General features: G+C 43.1%; 1 protein-coding gene across 2 annotated transcripts in view; it reads right to left on the bottom strand.

Moving 5' to 3' along the window:
- Positions 1–801: 801 nt before the first annotated feature.
- Positions 802–23,389, bottom strand: part of Gpc6 (glypican 6) — a 1,076,942-nt gene continuing 1,054,354 nt past the window's right edge. For both annotated transcript variants that reach the window (XM_036199808.1, XM_036199809.1), the window contains 2 exons: positions 7,525–7,700; positions 802–2,082 (listed from right to left, as the gene is read on the bottom strand). In XM_036199808.1, the coding sequence (XP_036055701.1) occupies positions 1,880–2,082; positions 7,525–7,700 (379 nt within the window). In that variant the 3' untranslated portion in view covers positions 802–1,879. The remainder of the gene's footprint in view (positions 2,083–7,524; positions 7,701–23,389) is intronic.

The following is a 23,389-nucleotide window of genomic DNA, read 5'->3' as shown; positions in this document are numbered from 1 at the left end:
TTAATTTTGATGAGAATAGAGATAGAACCATTTATGTGTCAATACTGTCGATGAGTCAGTTAAAAAGTGATTGGTATGCGGTGGTGTCTTGAAATACTTCTTCTCCCTATTCCAGATGCATCATAAAAACCAAGATCAAAATCCAAAATAAAACAAAAGGAATAATCCAAAAAACCAAAACCACGCGGCTAGCCAACTGTCTTCCCATAACCCCGGTTTGTTTGTTTGTTTGTTTGTTTGTTTGTTTCTCTTTGACAGGGGAAGCATTGGGCCTGGCTTTGTGGGGGAGGTTGGGCTGTAAGTTGGCCTCTTGAGTTTAGGTAATTTACTATATACCCATCAGGAATCCTAGGCCAAAGGTGTCGTACATGAGAGCAATGGTGTTTCATGGATAACGTTCTTTACACACACACATTCCATTGCCAGTAACGTCTTGCACACCAGGGCTTGTCCCATGAGCTCAGGACAGTTTGGAGCACCAGGGACAAAGCACACTTGTGTGAAAAGGGTGTGCCCTGGCAAACTTGGAATAGATGGACAGTTAGATACATAAAAAGTTCTCGTTCTTGATCCTTGGTGCTCACAGATCATCGAGGGATCCTTTCTCTGAGCAGCACAGAACAAGAAGAGTCTGGTTGACAAAACAGTTTTGTTACAAAGAAGTGTCAACCCTGAGCTTGGAATTAAGAAGTTAAAATCTGTGATTTATAGATCTATATTGATATAAAAATAGATGATCATACTAAGACTAAAAAAGTGAAAGAAATCTCCATGTCAATACTATATATATATAGTGTTTTTTCCTCTCTTTTTTTTGTCTTGAGTTTTTTGTTGTTGTTGTGAGTTATTTTGTAAGAGAATGCCCTCGTGATGCAGAAACCAATTGACACAAATCAAAGAGTCTGTAACAAAAGCTCATGTGTGGAGCTAATTGCCATTGTCAGTAAGAGAACTCTTATTTGGGGGACAGTCAGGAGCCGAGGAGCTGAGATGTCTAATTCATGTCAAACTGGTGGACAATGTAGAGACTGAACCAATGAAGATGATTCTTAGTCAAGACCTAGGATGAAGGAGACTTGACAGGGGCATCCGTGAAGAACTGAAGACAGTCGGTGCCAATTGGCTACAATGGACAGGTGTTAGGAGTTGGGAAATGCTGCCATCAGTGAGCGTGCCATCAGGCAGGTGAAAGAGAGGTGTCAAGTTGCAATAAGATTTCCGCTCATATAAAGACAGAATCCTAAATTTTCTATCAGTACCTCCAAATCAGTTTGGGTTGAGTGCAAGACAATACCTCCAAGACAACGGCATATTTCCACCATGTTAAAAAATGTTACGTTTCTCCTCAGAAGCATTTTGTAAACTTGGCTTGTCACAGAGAAGCTTGCTCCAGGCTGTCATCGCCAAACCTGATAGCATAAGAGCTCCTCTATTTTCTCTCCTTTATTCGCTTCCTTGTTCAAAAGGCAGTTGTCTTGGGGTTTTGCCTGATTTGAAACGGAAAAATATTTTCTCCCTATCTTATGTTATTTTAAGTGGGGTGTTAGAAAAAAAATAAACCCTCACAACATGAAATTCCTTTAATTTTGCAGCATAAAAGCAAATGACGGTAAGAAAAAATCTCTTGGTACGAAAGATTTGAGTAAGAATTCTCTCTGGAATAAACAAGGTCCCCACAGATAGCTGCAGGACAGAAGCAGATCCTCTGGCACCGGGTGCTCTTTGGGAAAACAAAAAAGGAGTCAGGTCACAAGACTGCTCTCTTGTTATAGAAAACGGCGAGTTTTTGTGGCGTGGTCCATTGTCCAAGAGTTTAAGAAAAGAAGGGAGCTGGCCACTGAAGAGCTAAACTGCAGTGTCATTTGACCAAAGCCCACGATTATCTGTGGAGTCTCTGCAGGGCCAGGACCATGCAGACCAGAGGCCAGGAGAGCAGGGAGTAGCTGCCCTGAGCTGCCGAAGACTCCTCTTCTCTTCGGTCCGGGTCCACTGCAGGGGCCTCGGTGGTGACAAACTCGAACTCTGTGGGACACACGTCATCCATGCACCCACTGCCGCTGCCTGAGCCGCTGGATTCATCGCCTAGTGGGGCAAGATTGATAAGGACTGTTAGCGCACTTAGCTGGGAATAGAGAGAAACAGCACCGCAGATGGCGGCCAGGCTTGGGAGGAACACTCCACCAAAGGGGCTCGTCGGCTCTAGACTTGTTTGTTGTTCATGGGCAGGTTAACCATGGGCCAGAAACAGGGTGGAAACACAGTATTCACTGGTACCCACCCAGAGTAGACTTGTGATGGGTGGCCTCAATATCTAATGCCAATATTAGATACTTCTTCTGACCAGTAATTAAATGACTAAGAAATTATGTTCTTGGAGCTGGAGACATGGCATAAAGGCTAAGAGCAGTATTGCTTTTACAGAGGACCAGGCTCAGCATCAGGCAGCTCACAACCACCTGTAACTATTCCTGGAGCTCTCACACCCTCTTCTGGCCTCTTCCAGCCCCACCATATATGGAGCCAATGAACTCATGCACACACACATGCGATTAAAAATATAGATATATACTATATATTTATATATAATATATATAGATATACTATCATCTATCTATATTCTTCCTATCTATCCATCTCTCTGTCATCTACCTTCTCCCTATCTATCATCTACCTACCTATCTATAAATCATTTATTCTCTATTAATCATCTACCTATAATCATCTATCTATAAATCATCTATTATCTATTAATCATCTATTTGTATCTATCTATAATCAATCATCTATCATATGTATCTATCTATCATCTGTGTATCTATCTATCATCTGTGTATCTATCTATCATCTATCATAGAGAAGTAGTTCTGTTCTTTGCTGTTTTGTACTTTAGCACTGCTGCTCTAAGCAGGTATCATTTTTTTTCAAGATACGTTTTGTTTTTCTTTGTTTTTAGAGCCCAAGCTGACCAGAAACTCAGGCTCCTCCTCCTGTCTCAGCCCCCAGAGTGCTGGAGTTAAAGGTGTATTTCACCCTAACCCTCTCCAAAAGATGTTCAAAAGGCCATGTAAGGTAAAAGAGAAAGTAAGAGCCAGCAGTGCAGGCAAGGAGCTTCAGGAACAGCAGCAGAAAGCTGCAGAACGGAGGCATTGTTATTGTGCTGCCTTCTCCCCTACCCCACCCCCATGCTCTTGTCCAACAGCAAAGATGGACTCCTTTTCAATGAGTGGGTAAGTTGCAGCTTATTTTCCCCGTGTCCTCAAATGTAAAGACATTTTCTCTATTTTTTAATGTTTGGAATAATCAATTGGGCATCCTATCATGAGACGGTAAGAATTCTGCATGTGAAGTTCAAGCTGACAGTTTGATTATCACACAGGTACAGCTGCTTACCCCCAATGGCTTACAGCTCTTTCCTACTCCTAGGACACAGCAGAGCAGCTGTTGCTGAGACTGTACAGCTCTGAAGCCTAGCATACAATCTTTACAGAACAAGTTTGCCGGTCCCTGCTTGATTCAATGCCTACACCTTATGCAGTCTGAGGGTGGCATCTTCCCCTGCTTCCCACCATACCTCTGGGTTTGCTCAATTATCATGTTTCATTGTTTGGTTCCTTCAAGTTTGATGACATCTTCAACCAACTATGAAGTAAAAATAATTCCAGAAAGTTCCAAGAAGCAATGTGAATTTGCCAAATACCAAGTTAAACCCATGTGAATAGTATGATGTCTGAACAGACCCCACTAAAGCTTCCTGCTATGTCATGGCTCCCAGTCTCTTCAGCATTGTGTACCATGTAGTTCTACCACAACTGTATCTGTGTCAAACATGATTGCAGTTTTTCATGCCATTATTCCATGAAAAATACAACATAACAACTATTTACATAGGACTTATTGTTTTAGGTATTATCAATAATCCACAGATTATTTTAAGCATGTCAGGGAATGTGTATAGGTCATATGCAAATGCCAAGTCATTTATGTCATTATTTGAGCAACTCTGTCTTTGGGTATCTGCAGACGGTTTAAGATAACTCCTACCACCATGCCAGCTCCCACTGTGCCTGCTAACTGAAAGTTCTCCCTAATATCTGTTTATTTGCTTGTTTGCTTGTTCACTGTCCATACTCTACTAGAATACAAACTTTTTGAGGGTACAGTCTTTGCAAAGACCATTCATTTCTAGGTGGCCATTGATCTGTGGTGTGCAGCAGATGCTCACTAAATCCTTTTTGAATAAGTCAATATACCTTGAGCAATTAATTCAACTTCCATTAGTTTCTATATCTAAACACATGAAGTTGATGCCAGCTGTGTGTGAAGACAGTTTGACAAAAGGCAGAGGCAAACTCACTGCTGCCAATGATGCCATACAGAAAAGATTTTTTCCCCAGGAAATGTGGCCAAACACTTAAACTACCATTATTAATTAAGATGGACAAGAGTGGGCAGCTTCAACAAACATCTTTTTCCTCACCTGTAAAAATAAAAATAATAATAATAATGTCCATTTTCCAGAACTGTTATGGGGACAAACATGACAATGTTTCTGGAAAGATCCAGGAAACAGTGATCTTTGTAATGAGGTTTGCTGTTAATGTTCATTTGCTCAGTGAGTTCAACTAACATTCCTAAACTCCTGCCCTCCTATTGGGCCTCACTGCTCCTGAGACATGGGTGCTGTTCTGGATTCAGATACTACTTAAGCCAAGCCAAGTCAGTGTAGGGACTCTTCTCTTGTTCCCCTGAGTAAAGAAGAGACATTCAGCCCTGTTCCCCCACAAATGGGACATCTAAATATCAGATAAGATCATTTGAATACATTATATTTGGGTCTTATCATTTCTTTCCCTTATCATTATTGGCCTTTACAAGGAGAAAAATGCCTATTAATTAAATTCAGAGATATCAGAATTGCAAAGGGAATTGTTCTGAACACCAGTATCATGAGCAAGAAGTAATATAACCTTTACAAAGATATTATTAAAGTGACTTAGAATATTAAAATTGTGAGAAGCAAATAATGACAAGAGGTTCTGGCTGTGAAAAGCAATGGCCCCAACATTTTTGAAAGGGATCATAAATGCAGCTGTTATGGGGGTAGAATGGGCCACTTAAAAAAAGGCTACAAGCAATAAGGGTAGTGATGGCTATGGATGTGATAAGGTTCACTGGCCAGGTGCTGTCTTAGAACAGCTGCATTCAGTGCCTGAGTTAGAGCCAAGGGATGACCTTCACTGTCCTTCATTTCTGTTTGCTTTGGAGAAGAAATGGAAAAAATTCACTGCCTCCTTACATTCCTTGAGTTTTACAGAATGACACCTCTTTAGGTTAGAAAAGAAAGAACTGCAATAAAGCCAACATGTGGTGATAGATTGTGTCCCCCAATGTACTGTGCACCCTAATAAACTTATCTGGAGATCAGAGATAGAGCCAGTCCCTAGATTAGACATAGAGGTCAAGCAGTGGTGGCACACACCTTCGACCTTTCAGTTTTCATCCAAATATCTGGCTCCAGATTTTTTACTAATAAGACCTTTTAAGATTCGTCTTACACCAACATTGGATAATTCTTACATAACTTCATTACTCATCTAAGTAGTTACTCTCCAAGTAAAACAGTGCATTGTTACATGGAGATGGATAGGGTGGATTGGATGGAAACATGAGGCTAGGTGATGAGCCAGCAGTGAAGGCTAAAAGCTGGTGTAGCATTCTCTTCTGAAGAGGAAGAGATAGGTCTAGGCAAAGCAAAAGAGGTAATGGGATGATTCTGAGAAATCTGATAGCAGTGAAGTCCATTGTGGTGGTAATTACCTTGTATGGGAAAAATAAATCCTCGAGTTCTTTAAAATGGAAGAAAGCACTAAAAATATCCTGCAGGAACAGCTCAGTAAGATGGTGGCAGAGCTGAGATGACTTAATGTTTTCCATCTGTAACTTGTGCCTTCTAACTCATTAACCAAATGCCCATGCATCTTCAGCTTCAGTGAGCAACTTAAGGGTCATTGGCAGCTTTACAACTGATGTTCAAGAATTTTTTTCCCTGTTAATTCTCTTAGGTTACACACTTAAGAGAAAACCAACATACCTGAGGAGAAATCCCACAAAGCCTTTGCCTCTGTAGCTATGAGTCTTGAAGCCACTTAGACAAAACCCAAATATTCTTAGCTTCATTTTAGTGCTCACTTATGAAAGCCTATGAAATCACTTCGAATGCTTTTATGATCCCCACTGAAACAGTCATGTGTAATATTGCTTCAATGGTTTAGTATTTCTCTAATATTTCAGATATAAATGTTTACAGTTTGTGTCTGTGTACAACTGAGAAGGGAAGAAAATAATGCATTGAACCTGCTTACCACCCTCAAGACACTGTCTTAGCTCTTTAATAAGTCTCTTCAGAGGCGCCTCCAATAGGTCCCTAGCTGGAACCTTTTGCCATTATTTCTTTCTCACATTTTTAGTATCCTAAGCATTTAATAATTCCTTTCTCATAGAGGGATCTGAGTCTCAAGAAGTACAGATTTTTCTCTACTTTCAAAGACTACAATTTCAAATGAATAGAAAATACACAACACACATAGCATTCTAGCCTAACAAAGCACCCAACAGAATGTCATTGTTTACCCTTGTGTTCTTGGGACTCATTGGGGACTGTGGGTTTATATCCTCTGTCCAGAATCATGAGAGATTATCATACCACATAATGATAACCTCAGAAAAGATCCAAACTCAACCTTTGAAGTACAGTTTCTATTGCATGTGCCTGACCTTTGAGCTATCATAAACTCAAAGAATGTTTATGATATTGGATTCAAGCTCAGCTTGTCAAGAAATCTGTAGAAGATTTTTAGTTGGTAATGGGGGAGGTAGGCAGGAGTTTGGAGTAGATATAATTGTTGTTATAGAAAAGACAGGGTTAAAAACAGTCACTCTATTATAAATGGTTCAACTGGCAGATGAAATCATGTTTTTGCTTTCATATGGCTAACTAATTTCCCTGAAGCTGGGGTGAGAGCTTGGTGAGTAAGTGACTTGCTGTGCAAGATTCAGGATCTGAGTTTGATCCCCAGCACTTACAGAAACAGCCAAGTGTGGTGGTGTGTACTTGAACTTCCAGCACTGGAGAGGCATAGACAGGAGGATCCCTGTGTCTTACAGTCCAGTCAGCCTAGCTGAATTGGTGAGCTCCATATCTCAGTGAAAGACCCTGTCTCTAAAAATACAGTTAATAACACCTGAGAGAGGATGACATTCAAGGCCGATCTCTGGTCTACGCATGTTTGTAAACAGGTATGCACACACACACACACACACACACACACACTCACACACTCACACACTCACACATACATGCGCACACAGCTGTTCATTGAGAGGAATTATGATTTTAGTTAGCATGTAAGTTTTGTGGCTCAGACTGGAAAAGCTTCATGATTAAGACCAGAGAGATGTAACTAAAGATCTCACACAACCATGTCCCATTGCAGGGCTCTCTGGTCTTCACACCGGTTTCCTTACTTGTGTCTTGGAAGTTGACGTCATTGCCATTGTAGGCGTTTTTCAGTTTGTTGGTCATCACCCGGAGAGCCATGATCTGCTGTCTGATGAAAGTGTCAGGCCGTGTGATGTCCACTTCCACCTCAGGATTGTTGATTTGGTTGGTCAGCCCATCGTTCATAATCTCAGGCAAGTATCTGCAAGGCAGAGAGGAAGACATGGGTCAGGGGACGTCACAGTGACCTCAGAACCAAACATTGCCCTGCTATCTCAGACAGGAAGCCAAGTCACCTGGTGAAAACTGCAGAGAAGACCCTGGTAACTCCCTTGGCTTTGTCGGTTTTGGTACTAAGAACTGGGTTAGGAATGACACATGAGCAGGTAGGGTCCTTAGCGGGCACTCAGTGGAGGAAAATTTTAGTACAAAGATTCTTCTTGGTATTAAAAAAAAACTTTGGGATATTTTAGGAGGAGCCAGTGATGGCTTTTGCCTATGACATGCCTAGTAGGGTTTTTATTTTATATTTTGGCAATACTTGGAATTGAACTAGGGTCTTATACACCCTAGGCAAGTGTTCTACCAATGAGCTACAGCTCTACCCTTGACTTCTAATTTTGTGATATCATCTTGGGTCTAATTTGATAGGTGTGTCAACATTCAGTAAAAGAGGTTAATATCTAATAAGACTTAATGTTTCTAGCTTAATACTTATTTATCTGTCAAAATTGTCAGTCTTTCAAAATCCCGTCAAATGTCTTCCAGCATTTTTATACAAAGGGGATAAAGAGCCCATGAGAATGTTTGGAGATGCTGGGAGTCCTTATGCTTGTGCCCTATCAGCTGGACAGTCCTCCCACTCCTGATGTCAGAAAACCCCTCGCGAGCTCCTTTCTTCCCTTCCTGCATTTCTCTTTGGAGAACAGATCATAACATTGGCGTAAACAAACTTCTTTGGCCACGCCCCTCTTCTGTAGGGTCCCTCCATGCTCTGTCTAGTTAATCTTTCTAAGCATCCTCTCCCTGTCTCTCCTCTGTATAAACACTTTAGAGGACAGTGGTTGATGTCCAAAGCTCACCCTGTCAAGAACTATGCTGCAGAATTCCAGCTCTCCAACCCATGAACAGAGAGGTGTACCCTTTCCCCATTGTATGAACTAGAAAGCCAAGGCCCAGTGAGGACAAGCAGATGTAAAGTCTAGTAAATGGCTAAATTGTGTTCTATGAGATATTCAAACAAAGTAATTGGACCCAGGAAAGGGATGAGGGTGCTCTAATTTATATTGAGGTGCCACACACAGATAACAACCTGGGGTCTGCAACTCGAATCTGAAGTATGTACATGATTATGTGAGTGTGAATGTGTGAGTGTGTGGCATTTTGTGTGTGTGTGTGTGCACTCTTGGAGGACTGAACTGATTTAGAGAACACCCGAACGCTGTCTGCTGCAGACCTGATTGCTAATTTGCTGGTAGCAAGAAGTCCCCATACCATTGTCACAGAAATGTGTGTTGATTGTGTTATGTGAGCAGAGGAAAAAGCAAGGGACCTTTCCCCCAGCACAGTGCTCTGGAGGGTTTTGTTTATTTGTTCATTTTTGTTATTGTTTTTTTCTGGTTCATAATTATTTCAATCTGAAATATGCCTAAATAGGAGCCTCATTTTCTCCTAAAACAGTTCCAGCTACCAAGAGTCTACCCCGTTTTATGGGGCTGATCAGTTTGGCTGGGCATTCTGGGTACAAACCACCTCTCCAGGCTGAGGGACTGAGCTGGCTGATGCTCAGCCTCAGCTCTGCGGCCACCAAACCATGCAAGCTGCACCAACAGTTTCCTTTTCTTCTTCTGGATAATCTTTTCATTTAGTAAGTTTCAAAGTATATAGAAATAGAGATGATAATATAATGAACCTATGTAGCTAATTTCAATGCCTTTTTCCATTTCCTACAAAGGTGCCACCTATGTCCCTGTCCTGGTAAGAAACAAATGGCACCTTAGAGGGGCAATAAGGAGAATTCAAAACAGAATGGAAAGACTGTTTACAAAGGTGCCCGTGTGATATAAGGACAGAACAGCTCTTAGGGGATAACAAAGGCTTTATTTTAGTAGTATTGTTTAGACAGGGTCCTGCTGCATGGTTCAGGCTGGGTTTGAACTTGAGATTATCTTGCCTCTGCCTCCCGACTGAGGAAATCAAATGTGTATAACATGATGCCTGCCCATGGGCTTGAGTGTGCTGTTACAAGTGCAGCTGTGGTTTATTACTCCTGGGGCTGGAGGAGCTGACTAGTTCCATGATTCCTATTCTCCTGCTGTTGAAGGAAAGCTGAGAAGCTTCCCTCTGTCTTAGCATCCCCAGGTACTGTTCTTATGCTTGGAATTCTTTCCCTTGCTAAAAATGGCTTCCCAAAAGCGAGAAACCAAAGACTACAGCATGTGCAGGAAGAACTGTACAGAAAAGTCGGACCCAGGCTGATTCAGGAACCAAGTGATTTATGCATGGATGAGAATTGGTTTACTATTTAAGTCAGTGGCCTCCAGAATAAGCTATGTATTTTCACCCATATTTTGAACTAAACCAACTTTTGAACAAAATCGAAGCAAAACTCAGAGTGGACGAACTCTTTTCCATGAAGCTTCAAGCTATCTCTGGCCTAAAAAAAGACCTAAGAGGAAAAATGTCAAACCCAAGTATCCATATCTCTTCATTTTTGTAGTAAATCATAAACTCCTGCCAGTCTTTTTAACCTATCTGGAGTATAAGCAAATTTTTATTGGCCCCCCAGTGCAACTTCTCACACATGGCATTGACTTGGCTGCTACTGACAGGGCTCTGTGACTGCCAGACTCCTGGGGTTCACTAATGATGACAGTCCACTGGAATGTGTGGCAAGCAGAAGCCATCAGCTGCTGACACAGTGATGGGGCTGCGGGGTGATGGCCGGTCCTCTCACTGCTTGGCATTCTGGTCATTATTCCCGCAGCTGTGCCCAGGCCGAGTCGGAGGGGGCTCCGACTCTCTTGCACGCCGTGTGCACTGCTCAGCTGGCCAAGTCTCATTTATCATCAGCTTGCTACACTATCTTACATGGGAATGCTGCCCTTGGGAGTCTGAACATCCAGCAACAATAAAAGACTGCCAGGCAAACCCAGCATCTCACTGTGCCTGGTGATGCTCAGCCACTTACAATCAAAACAAGGAGCAATGCACTTGTGCCCTCCAGAGCTTTTTCTCCTCCAAGGCTGACTTTAGAAATTCAGACATAAAACAGTTGAAAAATAAAACAGCTTTTTTTTTTTTTTTTTTTTTTTTTTGGCTGCTGCGGTAGACATAGGTACTGATAGGATAGCTATAGAAGAGCACCGTGTAATTGGAAGGGGATGTGAAAGTCCATCTGGGAACCAAGGTCTCAGGATTCTATTGGTTCATTTCATCCCATGTTTGGTTTTATTTCCAGAAATCACAAATTCTGTAAGAACAGACCAATCACTGAGCCCAGAAGGCCCTTCCTCCGCTAACCTTTATCATGGATCACTTGAGTGACAGCAACCGACATTTTTGGGAACACAGATCAGGAGGGTTGGCAGGGACAGCCCAGGTTGCAAGGCTGGGTGCACATGCCCTGGAGATGGGGAGAACTTGCATTTGAGGACAAACTGGAGTGCCAAACAGGGGTGTTGTCCTTGTCCATAATTCATGCCATGGTGGGGCAGGAAGGTGGTACCCAAGGACAGCCAACTGTAGCCTCTTTTTTTTTTTTTGCTTGTGTTTACAAGAGCATGACAAGGAGCTACATCTTTGACAGTTCTTCAGAATTATTTTTCTTCACGTCTAATTTCATGTTGTTAATCTAGGGTTTCTTGAGTACAGCCAAGCATAGCTGATGAAGGGAAGAATCCTGTGGGAAGTTAGAAGGCACTGAAGGAGCAACACATTCTACTTTGTGGGTGGGTGTGGGCTACACAGTGCGTGCCAGGAAACTTACTGGCAGAGTTGAGAGCTTCTGTAACCTCAGAAACATTAACATAGTTCTTACAGAAGTTTCTCAGTGGCTAACCATCACACCTTCCATCCACTCCTCATGGTTGAGTTGGGGTTTTCAGAAAAACTTGGTTGCTATGTAAATATGCATGCTGGGTAGACAAGCATGTGAACCTATCAGCATGCAGCATTGCTTACCAGCGCACTTGTGTTAGTAATTGTTCATATTTGCAGCTACATCTGCAAAGAAAGGGACACACACACCTTGGAGTTTGTGACGCATTAGCCAGTAAAAGTTCAAGCCGTGAGGTGCCAGGAAGTGAGAGCTGAGAGGTAGCTATGGATGGAGTTTGCTATGAATTCAAGTGGGAGCTGTCACAGGAAACCAAGGGAAAAGAAGGCAAGTTTGATCTTGGCTCACTGTTTGAGCTTCCATCCATGCTTATCTGGACCTGTCACTTGGGGTCTGAGGTGAGGCCGAAGACCAGGGAGGGGGATGGGTGGCTGAGGTCAGGTGCTCACCTCATGACAGCCGGGAAGCAAGAGATAAAGTGACAGGGGCAGGGTGTATTCATTAAGGATATGTCTCCAGTGTCCTAAATCCCTCCAACTAAGCTTGGCCCACCCTAGTTCCATCAATCCCTCAGAGATACCATTCAATTATACATCAACCAATTGATTGACCCATTGAATAGGACAGGGGTCTCATGACCCAATCAGTTCTTTGAAGCTTCACTGTTAAGCATCACATGGCGGCAGGGGGGGGGGGCGGAGCAAGCTTTTAACATGTAAGACTTTGGGGTGGGGTGTGTGGGGATCCGCACTGAAAGAAGCTGAGGCAGAAGCCCCAGGTGGAGCTCCAGGAGTCCAATCAGTAAGAGAGAGGAGGGATTATATGAGTGAGAGATATTGAGACCATGATTGGAAAAAGCACAGGGACAAATAGCCAAACTAGTAGAAACACATGAACTGTGAACCAATAGCTGAGGAGCCCCCATGGAACTGGACCAGGCCCTCTGGATAAGGGAGACAGTTGATGAGCTTGAACTGTTTGGGAGGCACCCAGGCAGTGGGACCGGGACCTGTCCTTAGTGCATGAGCTGGCTGTTTGGAACCTGGAGCCCATGGAGGGACTCTGCTCAGCCTGGGTGTAGGGAGGAGTGGACTGGACCTGCCTCAACTGAATCTACTAGGCTGGGCTGAATCCCCAGGGGAGACCTTACCTTGGAGGAGGTGGGGATGGGGGAAGGATTGAGGGGAAGGCGGGGGTGGGGGGGGGGGGGTGGGGTGGGAGGAGGGAGGACTGGGGAACCTGTGGCTGATATGTAAAATTAATTATAAAATAAAAAGAAGGAGCTGAGGCAGAACTGGGTGCCCACATGCTGGCCTGGATTTCTTTCCACAGCCTGGTACTCCTGACTGATGATCTCCCCAGGCACAGTTGGGAAAGTGAGATAAAAGCAGTTTTCCCTCACTTGTCACCACAGGTGAGCTCCATGCAATGCATATCTCTATAGAATTTTCTAGTTCTAAGCTATGCACTGTTGTTTTCAGGGTATTCAAAAGTCTTTTAATATAACAAGATACACAGTGTATACAGAATTTCTTATGTGCAGTTGCAAATTTTGAAAGTCTCCAATTTTTTTCCCCTCCTGCAATCCATTTGTTAGCAAAATATCATCAAATCTGAAATATGGCCAATTACAGTCCTCATTTCTCCCACTTAGTGCCACACTAATGCATTTTTCTACAGAAATCCTAATGCATTTGATTGTGGGTTGTAGGTCCAGACCCTACTGGTAACATCACATAATATGCACTGTGGTAATTTTCTCAAATGAAGAAAATTCTGAATTCTAAAAAGACATGGTCTCAGGGGTTTCAGATAAGGAATTGCAAACCTGTGATATCTGTGACCTCCTTTAGAAGCTTCTTTAGATATGTATTTAAATGTTACACACATTAGGATGACTATTATTTAAAACAACAAACAGAAAAAATAACAAGTGTTGGTAAGAATGCAGAGAAATTGGAACCTTTAACACTGTCACAGCAGCCTGTATAACGGACAGCATGGCAGTTCCTCAAAACATGCACACAACTGCTCTATCATTCAGCATCCACACCTGAGATATATACACAAGAGAATTAAAGCAAAGACTTACTAAGGTATTTATTCCTCTGCTTATAGCACAGCATCATTCATAACAGAAGAAAGGTTACAATCATCCAGGTAAGTAGCCGTTGGTTATGCATGGAGACAGATGAAGTATAGCACTTACACAAAGGACGTACTCTGGGCACTGAAATTCTGACACATGGTACAACATGGGTACATCTCAAGGACTGTAGGCTAAGTGAAACAAGCCAGGCGGGAACATTATATGATTCCACTTCTGTGAGTGAGTTTACGGAGACAAAGAGCAGAGTGGTGATTGCAGGGGGTTGGCTTAGATAGGCAGGGAGCTGGTGTTCATCGGACTCAGAAGTTCATTACGGGAAGATTATACATAGGGATGGATGTCAGTGACACAATGTGAATGTTCTTACTGTCACTGGACTGCACATTGTAAAATGATTAACTGTGCATTTTACATTGGACATTTTTGTCTTCATTTAAAAAAACTAAGTTTTTTTTAATTTAATTTCATTTTACATATCAGCCATGGGTTCCCCTGTCCTCCCCCCGCCCGACCCCGACTCCGCCTTCCCCCAGTCCCCCCCCATTCCCATCTCCTCCAGGGCAAAGACTCCCCTGGGGACTCATTTAAACCTGGTGGATTCAGTACAGGCAGGTCCAGTCCCCTCCTTCCAGGCTGAGCAAAGTGTCCCTGTGTAAGCCCAAGGTTCCAAACAGCCAACTCATGCACTAAGGACAGGTCTGGGTCCCACTGCCTGGGTGCCTCCCAAACAGTTCAAGCTATTCAATTGTCTCACTTATCCAGAGGGCCTGATCCAGTTGGGGGCTCCTCAGCTTTTGGTTCATGTGTGTCCATTAGTTTGGCTATTTGTCCCTGTGCTTTTTCTGATCTTGGTCTCAACAATTCTCCCTCTTGCAATCCCTCCTCTTTCTAGACAATTGGACACCTGGAGCTCCACCTGGGGCCTGGCCAAGGATCTCTGCATCCACTTCCATCAGTTATTGGATGAGAGTTCTAGCACGACAGTTAGGGTGTTTGGCCATCCGATTACCAGACTAGGTCAGATCAGGCTTTCTCTTGACCATTGCCAGCAGTCTACAGTGGAGGTATCATTGTGGATTTCTGGGGACCTCTCTAACACTTTGTTTCTTTCTGTTCTCATGTGGTCTTCATTTATCATGGTCTGTTATTCCTTGTTCTCCCTTTCAAACATGGTATGTACTCAATCATAGTAGGATACTAGATGCAAAGCAAAGATGACTAGACTGCTACACAACTCCAGGGCAGCTATCTAGAAAACAGGACCCTAGGAAAGACACAGGGATCACCCAATGACAGAGAAATGGATGAGATCTACATGAACAACCTGGACTTGAGTGGGGGTAATGAAGGACAAGGTTCGAGGGAAAGAGAGCTTAGGGGAGCAGGAGATCCCAGCTGGATCAAGAACAAAAAACTAAGTTTTAAGAACAACTTTTTAAAGTTATTGACACAGATTCCCCACTCCCCCCATCTTAGTCAGTGTTCTATTGCTGTGAGGAGACACCATGACCACAGCAACTCTTATAAGGGAGAACATTTCATTGGGGCTGGCTTGCATCTTCAGAGGGTTAGTTCATTATCATTGTGGAGGGATATGGCAACATGCAGGCAGACATGGTGCTGGAGAAGGAGCTACATCTTGGCAACAGGAAGTGAACTGAATTCGAAGAAGAATGAAGTGAATACAACAGAAAATGAAGATGCCTCAAAGCCTGCCTGTACAGTGACACACTTCCTCCAACAAGGCCATACCTACTTCAACAAGACAATGCCTCCCAATAGTGCCATGCCCTATGATCTTATGGGGGTCAATTACATTCAAAGTACTACACCCCCCATTTCCACTTTTATTGCTGGAAAGTGATTCTGCTTGAAGCAGACGCTTATGTTTGAGCTAAGTGGGTCCACAGGTTCTTGAAGGTGGAACTAGAGTTGTCTGTGGATGGGTGATCCACGAGACATCGTACTGAGATGTGTTCAAATGTTCACCAACTATGACCAGGGATACCTGAGATCTCTGGGACCCAGCAGTGTGCGGTGGACTAGTCCTTTAGCTACTTCTCATCACGATTCCCCATACAGCCTACTACATTCTTATGCAAATGAAGAGGTTAGCATAGCTCCCCAAATGTCTCTCTTGGCTTTAGGAGTGGCTCAGCAGAAGCTGGAGCTTTACAGCCTGAGTGTATGTGGAGAAGGATTGGAGGTGACCTGGCTCCAGCTGGAGAACTGTAGGCATGGCTTGGAACTCTTGGAGAACATACACCCACCCTTGGCTATAGTGACCATTCTTTGTCCTGGCTGCTTCATGCACAGCCAGCAGCTTCGAAGCCCATCATTTCGTGGTAGAACTGGAGTCGGCAGATCACAGAGCAGGCCGAAAAGAAGACTCAGCCAATTTCAAGGATGCCAGGCTGTGAACAAACAACCATCTCCTTCACTCCTGTTTGTAGCCACTTCTGCTCAGCATCTCTCCCACAGCTTTCCCTCCCACCGGCCCACCAGGGAAAATCCCCAAGTGTGGCAGCAGAAAGGAAACAAAGTTTTCAGCAGTGCCACGCTGGTTGGCTGCCGGGGGTTTTTTCTCAGAATTCTCCCCTTCCCAATATGTTTGTCTGGCTGAATGTAGATGGAATATTTTTACAGTTCTTTAAGGCATAGCTGGATTATTGGGGGCATCTTTTGCTATCAAACTAGAACAATATCATCCTGTCAGGCCTGCCAATTCACTGTCTACACAGCTCTCCCATCACCACACATCATTTCTCTTTCAGTCCGTCTGCTCAGACTTACCCAATCACGGCTGGCTATTTCCTTTGGACAGTCGATACACACAGCAGCTGACAAGAGTGACTGATCTATTTTCTAGATTGTTCTACTTCTCCTACTTCTCACAGGTTACTGTGTCTACCTATTAGTCTTGGGAAGGATTTCCTTGGGAACATAATGCTTCTGGGAGGATCCGATTGATGTCTTGAATTACCATGTGCCTCTCTAGAAGAGCTGTCTCCAATGGCTCAAATTAATCTTCATTCCTTAGTGAGGTCCTCAATCACCTTTTCCCAGAAGGTGTTTTAAGGAAAGGACACGTGGAAAGCAAAGTACTAACTTATAGGGAGCAAAAACAATCTTTCCTACTTCTGTAGGGTGAGAGAGTGCTCTGAATAGCCCCAGAGAACTGACAACCTGCGTGCTGGTGGGCCATGGCTTCCAGACTACATTATTTACCTGCAGCTTGTCCTGCTCTTTTTCCCTTTTGACAGCCCATAGATTTAGAAAGAGCATCCTGAGAAAGAGGAAGCTACAGGTCATATTGTTTACTGTAGCCATGTCCTAAGAAAGCAACTCTGTTGTCCCAGAGCAGTAAGTTAAGAGCCTGTGTGGACAGCAGTGAGCTTTGTTTCTCTGATGTTTGCTGCTGGTCAGAGCTCTACCCCATGTATCCTAACATATAAAAGTTTTATTTCCTTCTAAGCCTGTGCTTTCCTGCCTCACACCTCATCACTCTTCCCTAGTCCTGCATAGACAGCTCATTCTGGTCACAGGCTGCCTAGAACGTCCTTCTCAGGCATGACTGATGACTGCACATGTCTTCCCAGGGTCTCCAGGTTCACCCGTGGCACGTTAAAAGGCCTAGATTTGTAACCTGCTCCAAGAGTCTTTAATTTTTCCCGCTTTGGCCTTCTAGATGATTATCGATTTTCCCTGGGAACTTACTAGCTTCCTTTCAGTTCCTGTTTGTCTGAGTTGGGTCGGAATGGTCCTCTATCTTCACCCATTTTCCCCTGAGAAGTTGCTTAGGTCAGTGAAGAATGAGAGGCGTTCAAGTTCCACCTGCAGACTTGCTTCCTGCTGGTCACTGAAGGTGAGTCCTACGTGAGTCCCAAGGTGGGCCTCTGGGACAACAGACACTCACACTCAGGAAAGTTCCTTATCAGCTCTTTGGATGCGTGTCCGAACACTCTCTGCTGTGATCCAAGTTTCAGTGCCTTTCACGTTGGTCTCACTGTGATGGTAATTTAGAGGATGGGACTTAAGGAAGGGAGTGGCATTGGATGAGCTCAGGACACTGAAGCCCTATGATAGCAGTTTGGCCTTTAGAAGAAGAATGGCCCAGAACTCTCACTTCCCACCTGGAGAGGATGTGAGAGGAAGGAAGCCACCCACTCTCAGGATGTTAAGCAAGGGATTCCTTTGCTAGAACCAACCATGCTGGCACCGGAACCTCGGATGTCCCAGTGTCTAGAACTGTATCAAGTGAGATTCTGTTGTTTTAATTTCTCTTTGTTATTTTGATATGACACAGTGGGATGATAAAAACGTTCACTGACTCAAGTGTTGACTAAGGGTTCAGGGTTCAAGGTATTCCTTCTTCCATCACCAAGATCTCACCAGTGTCTGGTTATAACCTGCAGCATGAAGTTGTGTTGTGTTGGAAACTTAGAATTCCTTTTTGATGGATCTGTGGAGCCTTAGTATTTCATCAAGGGCTAGGCTAGATGACCCCAGTCTTGCCTGTTCTCAGTGGGTGACATTACAATGGAACTGTGTGACCTCCCTGTTGCCATTGCTACTGTTGATTTTAATACAAGGAGAGTCTCATTAAAGGAATCAGGAAGGGCATCTGTGAATGAGAAAAGGAAACACAAATTTGTCACGTTTCTAAGGCTTGTGTGTAAATTAGAGAAAGGGAATATATGTTAATGAGGTACGTAAGGAGGAGTAACAGCAGAAACACAAAACTATTAGTTAAATTTAAATTTGAAACCCACAATGAAAGTACATTCTTAGTATAAACATTTCCAGTGTTTTTCTACAGGTTTACTTCGTGTGTGTGTGTGTGTGTATTCCCCTGGAGGTGGAGATACAGTGATTGTCAGCTACCTGAGGTAGGTGCTGAGAAACAAACTTAGATCCTCTGCAAGATCAACAAGCACTCTTAACCTCTGAGCCATCTTTCCAGACCAACTGTTGAATACATTAAAGCACTCATTGCTCTGGCAATCCTCCCCTAGAACCACTGATGACCTAAGTCAACAGGAACTACATGATCTGGGAGCTTGTTAGAAATGCTGATCTTACTCAGGTTCTGATTATAGTTCCATTTCTGTGGCTGTGATGAAAATACCCCGACAAAAGGAAACTTAGGGGAGTAAGGATTCATTCAGCTTACAGAACCAGGTTGCACTCACAGGGGAAGTCAATGCAGAAGTCAGGCAGCAAGTTACATGGTGTCCACAGTCAAGGGTAGAAGAAAATAAGTGTGTGGATCCTGGCTTGTTTCATTGTTGTCCGTCAGCATTCTCCTCTCTTACCTGGTCAAAGAACTCTTGCCTAGGGAATTATACCATCCACAGTAGGCTGGGTCTTCCTACACCAATTAACAATCAAGACCCCCACCCCCCAAGAGCCTACAAGCCAATCTGATTTAGAGACTCCCCCATTGAGACTTCCCATATAACTCTAGGTTGGGTCAAATGAACAACAAAAACTCACCAGCACAGGCCCCATCTCAAACTCACAGCCATGGTCAGCTCTAACAAAAAATGCCATTAACTGTATGACTTAAACCAAATGCAAGTTTCTTATGGCTCTGGGGGTTTGGGGCATCTGAGGCAAAGGTATTGGCAGACATTCTGAGGTGATGTCTCACTTCCTGGTCTGCAGATAGCTAAATTATTGTTCCGTCCTCACATGGGGCAGAGGAGAGAAGAGAGTGAGATGTCATCAGGTTCTCTCTCTCTTTTTCTCTCCCTCCCTCCCTTTATAAAGGCACTAATAACATCCTGGAGGGCTGGCTCTACTTCACAATCAAGTTACCTCCCCAAATCTCCACCTCTAAATACCAACAGTTTAGGAATATTAGGGGGTGGGTGATCTTAACATATGAGTTTTGAGGGGGAACAAGTCTTCAGTTTACAACACAACCAATTAGAATCTGATTTTATGCAAGGTTTCCAAAAGCTAAGCCAACACATCAAGGAAGTCTGAGTAGCACGGTTTTTATAGACTTATCTTACTGATCTTCTCCGTGTCCTAAGAGATCAGTAAAGGCAGAGAGGCCCTGTGGTCATGCAGTCTTCCTGTCAGAATGAAGATTTAAATGCTGATAGGGCAGTGGTACACTTGCAACTTGTCAAAGGGCGGGGTCTCCTTGTAGTCCACATCCTGCTGCAGGGAAGCTGGACAGTGCAGTGAGGAGAACAGCAGGGGAGAGGCAGAGCTTGTGTCTTAGGGCAACCATTGCACACATATCCTTGCCCCTGGTCTCAGCACAGAAAACCATGAGGCTGCCACAACAAAGGTGCATCTATGTGTATGTCTCGGGCCAGCATCGATTTCAACAGGTGATTAAGTTAATAACAGCTCTTTGGAAAAATAAGACAATCACTGTTATAAATGGACATTCCCACTTAGGAGTCATTTCAGTAACATTAAAATCAAGAACAGACATATCTCTGGATCAAGGAAGTATGACAAAGAGATACAAGGTAAGAATCCAAAATCAACTGGGAGAAAAGTGGAAGTTGGAAGACAGGTGTGGTCAACCACAAAGGACAATAGGTACAAATAGACAGATGAGCCTGAGGGCGTCTGATGGTAAAACACAGAGAGAAGCAGCACGTGGCTTAGTGGGAACACTGGGCTCCGTACAAACTCCAGGCTCATGACACCCATACAACCCACGTTCTGTATCCACTAACTTGTGCTGAGAGATATTTTTCTTTTCTTTTTTTAATTTTTAAAGGTTTATTTACTTATATATAGTGTTTTGCCTGCATGTATGCCTGCAGGCCAGAAGAGGGCACCAGATCTCATTACAGATGGTTGAAAGCCACCATGTGGGTGCTGGGAATTGAACTCAGGACCTCTGGAAGAGCTGCCAGTGTTCTTAACCTCTGAGCCATTTCTCCAACCAGCACTGAGATATTTTTCTTAATAACACATTTTTATGTGATTGATAAGAATAACCCCTGTTCTTAATCTCTTTTTTTGCAACTGATCTTAAACATTTTAAAGTCTGTCATTTTCAAATTTGTACATTGAAAGTGGGGAAACAGTTTTTGTATTATATATGGATTATTAATTATTATTATATGTTTAATAAGCATATAAAATAGTACAAACTTATGGGGACTCCTGTGACATTTGGATATATGTATACTTGTATAATGCTTAAATAAAGGTAAGTGTATCTAACTCTTCAGTTACTATTTTTTGTGGTAAAAATATTCAACATTCTTTCTTACGTGTTTATATTTGGGGAAAACACACAGTATGTTATGACCGTATGGTCACCTTCCAGCATACATCCCTCTGGAGTATTTCTCTCCCTACTTGTAACACAGTCCCCACTGACCAACCTTTCTCATCTAACGTGTTATCCAAGTTCCTAAACCTTTCTGTAAAGTTTATTTGAGCGAATTTGTGATTCTAGATCAACTGATATGTAGAAGAGAAGACAAAGTAAGTTAAACTTAAAGCAACAAGTCTCTTTATTTACAAAGTCAGCAGCTGTAAAGTTGTAATAGTAATACCCTACAGTAGAAGAATTTTAAAGAGAAAATGAAGGAACTGTGGAATTGCAATTTTTCAATGGGAGCATAATTGAGTCATAAATATTTGACTACCCTGTCTTTTTAAATAATACACAGATTGTATAATAAAAGACACTCTGCATAGGGGTAGATGATGTGGGCATATTCCTAGATTGTATAATTAAAGACAGGCTGCATAGGGTTAGATATAGGCATATTCCTAGAAATAACTGCACTGCATTAACTTGTCTCTTTTTCCTCACTGCTTAAGATCGTTCTGGTGCTTCCCACTGTTTTTGGGATGGAATTCAAGTCTGGTGGAGGTGTTTAAAGAGCCATGGTGTAAAGTATGGATATTGGTGTTCCCAGCCCCACGGGTCCCTCTCAAGCCACCATCAGTTCTTATATGTTGGCCTCATTGCCATCTTGTATCACCTACCAGCCCAGACTGTGGTTCACGACCTCACGTGGAGTTGCATAACTGAACACGGGGGTATTGAAAACTCTGGCAACAGTGTGCAGTTTCTCAATACACAATAACAAAGTTAATGTAAAATTGAATGTGTGATGAATGTGGGATGTTTCTGGCAGTGTTGCTGGTGCTGAATCAGACAACATCACTGCATCCTTGGTTCTGAACATACAACAGGAACACTTGGCATTGCCCACGATACCCCCATGCGATGACAATGGATGCGACATGAAACGACTTGACTTACAGTCAAAACTAGGGAGTGTTATGAATCTCAGTGTTTTTACTACACAGGCAAGAGTTTCAGTCTTACAGAAATGCAGTGATTTACTTAGAAGAAACAAAAACTTGGGGGCCAGTGAACAGGCTCAAGTATAAAGAGCACCGGCTGCTGCTGCTGCAGAGGACCCTGGTTCAGTTCCCAGTACACACGTGGCAGCTCACAACAGCTCCAGGGGCTCCACCACCCTCCTTGGCCTCTGCAGATATGAGGCACACACTTGGGTACAGACATACATGAAGGCAAAACACCCCACAAAATAAATAAATAAATAAATAATTAAAAAATACTCAAAAACCAAAATGACTCTTTACTACTTTCCTACTATCCTTCCTCAGATTATAAGTATCAGATTCATTTGTCTTTTGATTGTATTATGTTAGAATTTCGATTTTTAAAAACTGCTATTTGTGCAGTGGAATCTGGAATTACAGCAGAATTTTCCAAAATTTCTCAAATGATCCTAAACATATTTCTGTCATTTTAGAATATAAATGTACATGAAACAATATTAAATTTCATTTGCTTTCTTAACTTGAACAGGGGGGCATTTAAGGTTTGTTTGCTTATTTAAGAGGCAAGGAATACTAGGCCAGAGAGACAGACTCCAGCCTTTCATTCTTGATAACAGGGACCTTCTTCCTCATCTAGAAGCTTTAGCCTCATGAGGAGGAATGTGAATAAGTCACCCTGACTTCCCTGTAGCTCTCACTTCAGTGTCCTTCATGTTTCTTCTCATTTCTCAGTAGAGTTTAGTCCCTTCTCCTGCCCATGAGCATGAACATTTGCTATGTTTCCTTCGCAGGAAATCACATATGTGCAAATCCCCAGAAGCCTGTTGACTGTCCATGGGAATGAGGTTCACAACACAGCCATCATTTCATGCAGGGCTGAAAGGTAAACACGGGTCAGCAGCAGAGCTGTCTGTCAGGTCACGTGCAGCAGAGCTACCCATAGGTCACCTGCTCAGCCTTGCAGTGTCTTTCTGTAGGCTCTTCGGGAGCTGACACATCAGAGCTATTAATTCACAGCTGACTTTTTCAGTCCGAAGTCTCCTTCTCCAAAAGGAAGCCTTTGTGAGTGACACGTCAATTGTATCATCAATCTCCCTCTCTAGTCTCAATCTTAGATTTGAACAATGATGTTCTGAGCAACTTGAACTGGCTGTGGATATTTCTGCTGCTGTCCTGGTTTCACTGGCAAGGCTCTTCCTTGTAAGATTAGCAAGACTATCCCCAACAGATGCTAAAAAACGCCACGTAGCAATGTGAGCCCAAGGTACCCTCCATCTACCTCTGGCAGGTTCTTCTGAACTCAATTCTCACAAACCTTCTTTCTCACTTGGATCACAGCTGCTTCCTTCCTTTTAAACTGCCCAATAAGACATTCCCAAATAGACACCACTCCTAGCTTCTCCAACTGCTGGTCAGTCCC

This window comes from Onychomys torridus, chromosome 9 (assembly GCF_903995425.1).
Source record: "Onychomys torridus chromosome 9, mOncTor1.1, whole genome shotgun sequence".
Taxonomy (NCBI): Eukaryota; Metazoa; Chordata; class Mammalia; order Rodentia; family Cricetidae; genus Onychomys; species Onychomys torridus.
Note: the sequence above shows the minus strand (reverse complement) of the source record. Positions and strands in the feature narration are given on the sequence as shown.